Source organism: Cheilinus undulatus, linkage group 11 (assembly GCF_018320785.1).
Source record: "Cheilinus undulatus linkage group 11, ASM1832078v1, whole genome shotgun sequence".
NCBI lineage: Eukaryota > Metazoa > Chordata > Actinopteri > Labriformes > Labridae > Cheilinus > Cheilinus undulatus.
In genome coordinates this window covers 10,243,828-10,256,097 of record NC_054875.1, presented here as the reverse complement: position 1 = coordinate 10,256,097, position 12,270 = coordinate 10,243,828, and the positions used below count along the sequence as shown (strand labels likewise).

The window sequence follows — 12,270 nt, the reverse complement described above, 5'->3', positions numbered from 1 at the left end:
CCTACGAAGTTGTTAAAGTGCTATTTACAGCTAAACAAACAGGAAATTTCCTTAAAAGCAGAAGGCTAAGGAGGGATTTGTTGCTGATATTGAATGTTGTTTGCAGTGCCTAGAAGTGCTGAATATAAGGATATGTATAAATATATATATATATATATATATATAAAAGAGTTAATAAGTAGGTGTACTGTTGTTATGCTGATAACAGTTACGGGAAAGTGACAATCTCGGGACTAGAATTGAATCGCAGTTATGAACTCAGAATTTCTGCAGTTAATCATGATTAATCACATCCTTTTCATGGTATTTTAAAATACCACTTTTTTGCATTCAATAGTGTTTTTGTGTCATTTGAAAAATTTTCTACTGTCTTAAACGGAGTGTTTGAATAAAGACCTGTTTTTATAGGCAGTCTGAAGATTTTCATATAAACGACATGAAAATGTGCTTGCATGTTGTTTTATTCTGTAGTCATCTGAACATTTCCAAGCAGAAGCAGATAAAGAAGCCATAAAAACAGATTTTTAGGACTGTGATTGGTCTCATCTCAAACTCACCTCCTTGATGAGGATCTCTGCGACGTCACGGTGGTTGTTGAGGGCGGCCAGATGCAGCGCGGAGAATCCATCCTCCTTCTTAACATCCACCAGCTGCCTTGCCCGGGCCAGAATCTTCTCTGTGGCCCTGCCGTCAGGACAAACACAAGACTCAAGTAGGAACAGTACACGATGCTCCTCTTGGCTAAAGCTTAAATTAAGAACACTTGTATCTATGACAATTGCCCCAGATCCCTTGTTACTATGTCTGGCTTTAAAATCAGGATGCCAAATATAACAGAAACCAGTTCTGTAGAAGCCTTCAGTGGCTTTTGATCACAAGAAAATCAGGACTTATTTGTTGCTCCCCGAAACAAGATGTAAATCTGGACCTGTTAAGAGAATGTGTCTTGTATTAGGGGTAAAGACTGGAAATTAGGCTTAGATTAGACTTTTTTGGTGTGGAATGAAAATACAGTCTTTGTATGTGAATTTGATGCTAATCTGGCAGGACAAAGGTATTTAGAAAGCTGCTTTCTCAAATAAATAATTCCCTAAAAGACTGCGTAATATTATGAGACATTAGAGTGGATTACCTCTGCAGACATGCTAGAACTACTGTAATCCAAGAAAGCTGGGCCACGCTGCATTTAACAATTATCAGAAAAACATGATTTTAAATGCACCAGGGTTTTTTTCTTTTGATTCAGGTATACCAAAGATGCTAACCTTTACCAACATTTTTAATGACCCAATCAGAACCTTTGTATGTGCTAGTGCTGGTTGATTGATCATGTTTAACTTTCACTTATAATTCTGGCTCCCCATGATCATGAAAACAAGACAATCCAGATTAATAGATCACTGTGCTGTATGCTGTGTTGCCTTTGTGGGGAGCAGAGGGAGAAAATGTCACATACTCTGGTTAGTGTGGGGCTGTAAAGAATGGTAGAAAGGCAGCTGTTGGTTCATAAAAACAGGAAAAATGCCTCAGTCACATGGAGCCACTCTGGACCTGAAACTATTCCAAATGACTTGCAGAATTTGTTGTGGCTATACTTGAGACAACAACAAATTTATATAACCATTAGAAATTCACACACAGAGTTTTTTATAGAATCAGTGTGATCTTGACAAAAATAAAAACAGTCCTGGTTGTTATTTCCATTATAATTGAGCCCCCCTAATGACTGCTCCATAAAAATCGTTCTAGTATAGATTGCAAAGTCCATTTTCATCCCCTTATCTTGATTTAATCTTTGCATTATGCACGCAAACCTCATCAGACAAAGCCACATTGCATTCACAACGAACCCATTGCAGACTTTGTAACATGCACAAAGCATAAACCTCCAAAGCTCATATTATCCTTTGCCACAGTGGACTTGGCATGAGACGCAGCTGCTGTAGAGCTGCTAACAAGCTGATCTAACAAGAAAACACTGAGGCACCACAGGCGGCCAGTTCTCACTAAATACAGCCGAGCGACCTCCTGATGTTTCTTTCATTCTCACCTACCTCAAATGTTACAGGTCAATTGTTGCTTGGAGGCTAAAATAATATTTGATTCCTTTCAACATTGAAGCTCACCATAAAACTCAGCTAAGACAGCACTGAAAATCACAATATACAAAATGCCTCACACAGAGGACAGTGTCTACTCATACTTTTCAAGGTCAAAATCTTCAGCTATCCTTTTTGGCTTCCTTCTCTTAAATTAATGTTAGTTATCTCTAATGTGAGGGTTAATAAAGGGTGGAGGGTGAGTTTCTTCAAATGATGAGGCCACATTCGGTCAAGTGAAACTATGAGACCTTCTTTTGTGTTTCATAAAGTCAGGCCGGTGCTGCAGTGTAAGGCTGGGCTGCACCGTCGAGTTGTCCTCTGCTCTAGAGCTGAGCCTGCTTTATGACGTGTGAAATTGAAGCCGACAGCCTTAGTGAGCACCCAGGAAGCTGGCATGCCACCATGGAGGCTGTACTACCACATGACCCAACCTTTCAATGGTGGACTTTGGGCCTGATGTTAGCTCTGCTGGATCTCACTGCTGGGGAACACTGGGGTTGCTAATGTTGAAAGTTGAGGGTTTTTTTTTTTAGACACGTGAAATATTTGCCGTCTATCTTTAGAAATAAAGCATCTTATTTATACAACAGAAGAAACAAGAAGGTGGAAATACAAAGCTCTGCAACAAGGACAGAGAATCAGGCAGAAAGCTGAAACAGTGTACAACTAATGGAGTAAAAGGAGTGTTACAAAACAATACATTTCAGTATCGGCAGTTTTAGACAGAGAAATAACTTGCAACTCATAATTTTAACTTATGTGTAATAATCAGTTAATTTCCATCTCAACTCTATTCTCTAAGCCCTCATTTATATTGTGAAGTAATTCAGAGCAGTGTCTTGATATGGTAATTACATCATACAAAGATGTATGATCCTACACTGTATGAAATACACTGTTTAACACTGTTAGACACCCAGTAGTAATTAGGAGTGCATGTACACAATGACTCTCTTATTCAAGACAGTCTGGCAGCAAACTGTACTTCTCTGACTACCACTCTCACAGATCCTCCATCTGTGATGCTGTTTGTTTTAGAATGGATTTACATGCTAATAATTTCAAAATAAAATTGAATGAAGGTTCCATTTAGGGTTAGGGTAAAGGTTAAAGTAATGGGTAGGATACCAAAAGTTAAAGGTCAAAACTTGACTCGCAAAACCTGGTTAAAAAACATTTAATAAAGTCGAGTAAACAGTCTGCTTGCAGGAGGTATCTAATGTGTCAAGAGTAGCTCATGTAGCTCTGTTAGCTGCATAAGCTATGTAGATAACATAGCTATGTAGCATTTGATCCTGATAAGGTTGACAGTTACAAGATTTTTTTTAAGAAACTTTATATTTTTAAAAAATACCGTAAATAAATATAAGGCATGTTAGGTAAAGTGAAAATATATCTATGGCAAAGGCTGCCAAAAAAGTGAAATGCTTGATGTCACAAGGTGCAGATTACTTAAGACTCATCTACTGAGTCATATGCGAAGTATTTTTTTAAGTTTTAAGTGAAATAAGACATTGAAAAGCGTATTAGTGTCCTTACTCAGTTATTGTGAGAGCAGGCAAACATTACTATTAGTGTTTTTTTGCAGCAGTCCCCCAATATTAACTGCAATTAATTATGAAATCCCTACTCATTTTGTTTTGTAAAGTTAGGAAAACCAGGCGCTGCCTTACTTATAAATAAGTCTCTTCCTTACAGTGAGGAATGCAGTTTATTAATTTTACACTAGTATTGAATCAGTGGTCAATATTGGCAGATATCCAAGTACTGGTAAGTATGGGACTAAACACAAGGACCAATGCATTCAATCTGAACACCCATAAAAAAAACAATAAACCATAAATCCTCCTAATAACCCACTACAACAAAAAAGTTTTATCATTTCTGTTTCTGATTATGAAAATGTCCTATGTGCTGTTAAGCAAATGTAAGACATAGAGTAGATCTATAATCTTTAGCAGTGGGAAAATGGAGTTTTAATTATAACCACCAAATAAAAAGATCTATGCCAAGAGTCCAGGTTTAATGTACAGTCACACATGGTCAGGATCTCCTGGGCGTACTGTATGGACTCAGGCTGTTAGGGAGGCTTCCCATTGGAGGTCATTGCTACCTGCAATGCAGCTCCGTGGGTGCGTGTGTGTTTGTGTGTGTGGCGAAGGTATTGATAGAGGGAACTATTGTCTCCAGAGCGCCTTCATTAGCTTATGCTCTCACCCTTGCAGATCTGACGCAGACATATCTGTGTGGTTTGTGGCACCTTTGTCCCTTCATTCCTCTGCTTTATTTCCATAATCGTTACTCCTGTGGCTTCATGAATATTCAGACTTTGGTAGACGTTTGGAGGCAGTTTGTACAATCACTGCTTCAGCAGCTAGAGGGCATCAGCTTGAGGGTAGAGCGGGTATGACTGCTCTGGCGACTGAAGTCATCATTTGGTTATTTTTGGGAGACGTTTCTTTGTAACATGCTGCTGATAAAAGGAGACAAAATGCACCACAAAAATGAGGAGGTTTTTCTTGCCTCTGTATAAACAGCTTTGAGAGTGAGTATTGTTTGAAATCTATCTTGTGTGCGTCAGGCAGTTTACATTTTACTGTCAAAAGGTGCTGTGCAGCTCCAGAAAGATGGGAATGAATAGCTAAAGGAGGCATACATAGGAGGAATAATGGAAAAAAAATACATCTGGTGACAGTGAGTTGAAAGAATAAATCCCAAAGCTGTTATTTTACTGGAAAGAGGGAGTAATCCAGCCAAGTATTCCTTTTACTCTGTAAATACAGTAAACAGACCAACCCTCCTGTATGTTCATTTGCCTCTTCATCCCAGCTGAAAAGTCCAGAGGAAATCTGGCTTTCTGCCTTGTTTCTTTTCTTTTCCCAGGACTGTTTGTGAACTTGGCCTCTGGCCCTCTTTTTCCATTTCCTCACAATAAATAAATACTAATAAACAAAAGGTTCTCATCTTTCTGTCACAGAAAAACAACAGCAGGCCACAGCTGCTCGCAGGAACTCCAAACAAAGTCCCATCGGAAAATTAAAAGATATGGATGATCTTTATTCTAAAACCTGAGGTCAATAAAGCACTAAAATGTCAAAGAAAGATGGATTTATATCAAAGAATGTAATGTGAAAAATTCACAAATATCAACTTCAATAACTACAAAAAGATAAATCTAAGTTTAAAGACATTTAAATGGTGATGAGTCCTGCTTTTCTGCGATCTAGCACACATTCCAAGTGCATATTACAATTTGAATTGAACCCAAATCAAACTACAAATGAATTAAAAAAACCACACAGCACCTGGACAGTATCACTGCACCTTAGGTCTGTTGATGATATATGCTTGAGCTGGTGAAGCGAGCTAATCCTGAACACTGTAAATCCTGCGTCTCGGCTTTTGGCACGGCGGTTGATGTCAAGCTAAATGAATGCTGCGCAGTGCAGCCTAAACTCCCAGTGCTGCACATATGACACTTGCCAGAACAGATTGGACATTTATTAAATGAATGTCTACTGTGGCCTCTACTGCTGTTCTTTTTCCTCTCTCGCTTGCAGTGATTGCTCGTCGACTGTCTTTTTCCCCTTCTCAGTTGACATTTGTCCACATATTATTGTCCTGACATTATTATTTGTTGTAGGATCATTTTCAGTGTCTACAGTAGGAGTTTTTTAAGCAGACTGCTTAATGGAGTGATGAGGAAATGTGAAGTAGGGCGGTGAGACTTCAGCGCTGGAGAAATGTACTGACTTCTGCTCATTTTTGACTGTTTTAGTACCTGGCAGACTGGCAGAAGTGGATGGTGGAGACACTGTAGAGGAATAATACTCCATTCACAGCCTGAAAAAAACTCACTAATGACAAAAACAGGGCTCTGACACACTTAAGGATATAAACTTTCAAGATGTTTTCCGTTAAATCAAACAAAATACACTTAAAAAATCTCTGAATGAAGTGGCATTACTTCAGGGAGAAAATTTATGGCTATACTGGTCTTTTTCAGTCCTACTTCCTTTCTTTCATGGCACCTCTTTAAAAATGAGCTTGGGACAATTTTCCATGACATGAGTTTGTTATTTTTGGGAGGGAAAGTTCATGTGAGGTTGTAAAAGTCCTGGAGCAAAAAAAGGCAAGGATCTCCACACAGGCAGGCTCGGTGCACAGAAAAATATGAACTCTTAATAAGTCGCAGAGCTGTAAGGAGAGTAACTTCCCTATTCATTTTTCAAACAAGTGGTCAAAATTTTATTTTCTTGATCCTATCAGAGGAAACAGCCTCACTCTGATGCCTCAGCAGAACATGACTGCAATGGAAAAATCCAGTGCACAGCCTCAGTTATCAGAAGAAAGAAAGACATTTAATAGTTGCTAATATAGCAATGTGTCATGTAATTTTTTGGGGGGATATAAATAAGTAAAAATTACAAACTTTGTACAGAGCTAGCACATGACATTTTTGGGAATATTGACAAAAAATAAAAGTGCAATTTTGATCAAATTTATAGCTGCAGAACTCTGTTTTAGACATATTCCTCCATAGAAAGTAGGACAACAAGATAATAAATCTTATCTGCAAGATACAAATCTTGATCATTGGTATTCTGATTGATTTTATACCACTTTAAGCATGAATTTCAAATGATTACATAAACTTGTCCTGTAACCTTGGAGGCAGCATCAACTGGGTATAAAGTTTTGCAAGTTATTTTAGATTTTTCCTAGTCTGATTCCTCCAAACCAGGTTGGTTCCAGACTGAGTCTTCTTTTCCATTTTATTCCATTTTTGCCCACCAACCTCAGCCTTTTTTTCAAGCGCTTTGCTTATCACAATTACTGGAGTATGTGCTGTGGCTCACTCTGCTCCTCACTTAAATTTAAGTGAGAGCTGTTTTGGTGGGAGGAGCAGAGCACACACTGTGCTATAAAGGTAAAAGAGGTTGTGTGCTTCATTTAACAGTCTCTATCCTGCCTTATTAAAGAAATCAAAACAATTATGGAAACAAAAATTGAAAAGAAAGTCACAGAAGCATATAGACAACCACATTCACATATCAGAAAACATGGGATCACCATAAATACAATAAATACAATGCCAGAAATGCATTAAAAAGTACGACACACCTGAGACTTAAAGTCAGCATCGACCACAGGTCAGTTTCAGCTTTTAGCATTCAGCAGCTCCATATAAACCATGTCAGACCGTGTCTGCTTATATAGTCACATTCAGCACATTGATCTGTATGCTAACCTGCAAAGAGAACCGAAAGCTGACGGTGCTAGCAATGCTAACTTCAGCTACATTCTGTAAACCAGCTTCACACCGTTCACCAAGTTGCTCAGTCCATCTTAAATAAAATGCTCAGTTTTGACTGTTAACTGGATGTTTTCTTAACTTTAGACCAGACAGCTACCTGCAATTAATATTTGAGTTTAATTGAGTGTGAAATGATTTGCCTAGGAACATCCCTAGTCTTAACAAAACTGGCACCTACAGCACAAAAATTGCTTTGCCTCAATTATCTTGGTTTAAAGATAAAGAAAAAACACTGCAATTGAATGTGAAACACACTTGATGACCCAGGACTATTAAAAAAAGGAAATTATCTAACTTAGGAATAAAGTTGTCTATCTACAATTATTTCTATTCTATATAAAGAAGCATATTTAAACTATAATGATTGGACTTTTTTTAATTGACTCTCAGGATACTTTACCCTTCCTCTGACAACTTGAGGCAGGTGCTGCGTGCAAATAAAAATCCTAACAAGAAGAAAGAGACATTTTCTTCAACTTCAAAGCAAAAGCAGTGACAGCTGCTGGTAAAGTGACAGCAGCAGAAAACAAACATGCACAGAGAAAGCACCTGTGGCTAAAGCTTCCCTCGACAAGAATATTCAGTGATGCATTCAGAAACACTGAAGGTACAGAGGAGGACGGGTGCTAGCACTTCATCTCTAACAACAGTCCAAGCTTTATGCTGGACTTAAAGACTTAAAGCTAAAATTTATGCATCGATGATCTATATCTCAACCCACAATAACACCTTTTTTTTATGATTTTGTGCTCTTTACGTTTGTGAGGATGACTGCTAACTGTGTGTATTTTCTGCTGGGATAAAATAAGTATAAATAATTGTATAAATAATTGTATAAATAAATTTAAATAAGTATCTATGTTTTAGTTATTTGTGGAAAAAAGTCTTTGCATGTTTTGTGCCATGCCTAAAATTTTTAGTCATGACTGATAAAGTTTTCTGAATCTGGACCTTATAACCAAGGTATCTGGACAACTTTAATTATGTTATACATTGTTGTGATTTCTTCTAAGTCAGTTGGCTTTTGTTTTTGTTTTTTGGTAAATGGAGTGTTTTAATGTAACATAGATCTAAAATAAAGTATAAGATAACAAATAAAGAATAGCATTAAAGGAAGTCTTGTTTATGCTAACACCAAGCCAGTTTAAAGCAAGCTACAAATCAATGTTTACTTTTTAGGACAGATTTAAAGCTCTGAAAAAGTATGCTCCTTTTCATAACTTTAAAGTCTTATAATACAAATGTCAGTTAGATCAGTGGTTCCCAACCTGGAGTCGGGAACTGGAACCAAAGATCACAAGCTTGGTCTGCTATGAGGCTGTCAAAATTAAATTTGCGTATTTGAGAAAAATCATGATAAAACACTTAATCAGTTTGCGTAATGGTGTTTTGGAAAGAAAAACAGGTGTAGAGACATTTTCTTAGGTTTTTATGAATGAAACAAACAAATGGATGTTGATTTTTGCTAACAGTATGTTAGCAATTTTTAGTGTGGGTCTTGGGGAGCTTAGCTTCTCTCAGGCAGGGCAGCTCAGAGGAATGATGGTTGGGAACCACTGAATTAGATAATAATGTGAAAAAAAATTTGATTGTACTAATCATCTGCCTACAAAACACAACTTAACTTAGACAAACTTGATAATAAAATCAGTCTCCGTGGTTTTAAATAATGCAATTTTGAATAAATTCAGATAACTGTGATCCATGAGGTTTTCCAAAAAGGGAAGATTCACTTGTGGTGCTCTGCCTCACATTTCCAGGCTATTCAGGGTAAGTGGAGGCTGATGTGATTCAACATGAACAGAGGAGGACTCTGGCACACCAAAAAAGAAGCCAGAGTTGTGTTTGAGGGATGAAACCTTATCATTGTGAGAATGTTTTGTAATGTACTGCATCTCTATCTGAGCTGTGCCCTTTCACAGATTAGCATTAGATTAAGCACCTTCAGTGTCAACCAGCCTAAAAACAACACAGTCGGAGGACAATGAAGCCTTTGTGACAGGTGCCAGTGATGCAGGCTTGACGTTTGGCCTAAAGCAGTGCGGTGTCGAGTAAAATGCAGGAGCAAATCTTTCACCAGCTCCCTTTTGTTTCCTGTGGGGGGAAAAACCTGGAGCAGTTTGGAAAGGAATACATTTAAGTTGCACAATATATTATTTTTACTCCTTACTTAAAAGAAACAGCATTTGACACAGATTTTTGGATTGTGTCTACTAAGGGATCTGAAATCATGCATGGTTGAAGAGTGACTGCGCCAAAAACCTGGAGGACAAGTGAACATGTAGGGAAATGGGGATGCAGAAGTTAATGTTGCATTTTTGGCTGATATTGACTGCCACGCTGCTGACAGCAACAGAGGCTGTGTGGGAGATGAGCTCTATTTGTAACTGATAGTTTTGAGAATTGACCTTTGAGTCTTCATTTGAACACACAGAAGAGATTCCTACACTCGCCCAAAACCATCACTTCTAATCCTCACGGAGGAAACATGCATCTAAGTTAGTGAGAGGAGCAACAAACATGACAGCTGGATGTATTTAGTGTACAAGGATTTTGAGAGTCTGTGCTAGGAGAAATGTGGCTATCTAATGTCAGAAATAAAAAGCTAATAAGCTCACATTAAAGAAGACTAATTTTTTACACTCAATTCAAGGTAAAAAAACCCAAATGGTGTAACTAATGTTAGGGCCATTGCAAAAGTTCTATAAAGCTGGATGCAAAGTCAAGGATTACAAATCTAAACTGATTTGGAACTGCACTGACATTAAGACAGATTTAACTGAAACAGTAGACGCTTTCTGCAGAATACTTTCAGGGTTAAAGTCCAAGAAATGTGAGATCTCACAGCAACTAGTGCTATGATGAAGTGATTCTAGAAGAATGCATTTCATCTCTAAAAACTAGCTTCCTTTCAGTGCGCTATATTTTGCAGTTATCCCCTTTAACAGTAACAAATTAAAGCCGTAAGTCATGACTTCCCCAGTCAGCTGGCTGTCACTGATTGCAGATTTCTGATTGGTTCTTTTAACTTAACAGCAATACTTCAAAGATCTTATCTCAAAGTAGAGACACTCCAATCTGGTTAAACATTAAGATTATGTTTATCAGTTCAACTCACTTCAGCAGCATTTGGAGAGATTATCTGTGTTAAAAGCCCTGAATGTGGAGCACCACTGTATTTAATGGGAGTAGCCGATCAGACACAAGTTCTTCACAATAATTTGATGTGTGATGGTAGAATAAAGCCAAGGTCAGACTATGGGATGTAAGCACAGCTAAGGCCCAGTGAGGCAGTCATAGGGTTTGACTGCTTTATTCTGCCCAGTGTTTATAGTTAACAACAATCAAGGCTGCATCTGGGGTGACTCACAACAGAAAGTCTAGGTTTACTGTCTTGACCAGTGGTTCTCAAATGGTGAATCTTGGTGAGCCTTGGGAATTTGCACGACTACACTTCTACATGTGTTTGCAAAGGTATTTTTTGATACTACCACTGATAGAGGTAACCATTGTTACAATAATATCATTTTATAACTTGTATTATAAAGTAGCAAAAAATGGGCAACCTCTGAGAAAGCTAAAATTTGTTCCTGGTATTTCTGGTATTTTCTAGCTCTGTCTTTATTTTATATGTACATGTTAATTAGGCTTAAAAATGCCTAAAACAGGGGCAAACAGGTTTGGTTTTGCAACAGAATATTGATTCAATCAACAACTGTAAATGATGCATATATATATAGCTGAAATGTATGCCGCACAAACATACACTTTAGGGTTGATTTGTGTAATCCAGTTATTCCAGAATGGTGAAGGCTAGAAATGCTTTGGTGCGTGTTGTGGATTTGAAGCACCAGGCATTACTGCTACAAATATACATCAAATGAAGATATAAATAAAGACATGTTAAAGAAGAGATTTTGCACCTTAGCTGTGCCTTGGGGAAAAGCATCTGAAAATCACTGGTCTAGACTATGGCTTTCTTTCTGCCTTTTATGATTTATTCTGCCATGTCAGAGGTGTTGACCAATGAGAAAGCTCAGGGCATTCTGATAAAAGTCACAAATGTAAACAAACCATATGGTATAGTGCAAATGATTGATGAGATTTGTGCTGCAAGATGTGAGAGTGGAGATGTCGACTTCTGGTAACTTCTGCTTATCAGATTTGGCATACAGGAACTACCACGACAGACTGATTAAAAATAAATGTTGGCAAGAAACAGCAGACGTACTTCAGCAACCCAGTAAATAACTGCTCTTAGCATTAGCTTAAAGCTAATGCATCATTCATCATAACATTTAGATAGATATCAAGTAAAGCGAATAAAGTATTCCCAGGGGTTTTCACATTTTATTTGCTCCAAAATCTCAAGGCACTGCATGTTAACATCAATGCAAATTACTTCTTCGACACCTTTTAAAGTTTCTTTAATCATTGTATAGTTTTGGCTAAAACTGATAGTTATACTAGTCTAAAGACTAAGAATAAGCCTAAATTTAAAATAGCAAAATGAACACTGCAGGCAACGCCATCACATCAGTTGTTATTATTGGTCTGGTACCAACTTGCAGTTGTTCATGTCAGACAGTAATGTCACAGCACAAACCTATCGCTCTGTAAATGCCTAATCTGATCCAGTGACCATCATAACAGACAAAAATAGCATAGACTGACCTCTGTATTAAATAACTATGACAATAAGATTATGACATCAATAAATCCCCAGGATGTGGCAAGCTGAAAACCTCATTTGATTTAAAAAGCTCAATGAACCTTTCACAGCTTTTGCTCATATTAACAAGCATGGCAACAAGGTCATCATCTAAGATGAAAGCTGCAGCAGAAAGTCCA

General features: G+C 37.7%; 1 protein-coding gene across 3 annotated transcripts in view; it reads right to left on the bottom strand.

The window, feature by feature from the left end:
* Positions 1 to 12,270, bottom strand: part of mib2 (MIB E3 ubiquitin protein ligase 2) — a 91,277-nt gene that overhangs the window by 11,811 nt on the left and 67,196 nt on the right. For all 3 annotated transcript variants that reach the window (XM_041799452.1, XM_041799453.1, XM_041799450.1), the window contains exon 14: positions 558 to 684. In XM_041799452.1, the coding sequence (XP_041655386.1) occupies positions 558 to 684 (127 nt within the window). The remainder of the gene's footprint in view (positions 1 to 557; positions 685 to 12,270) is intronic.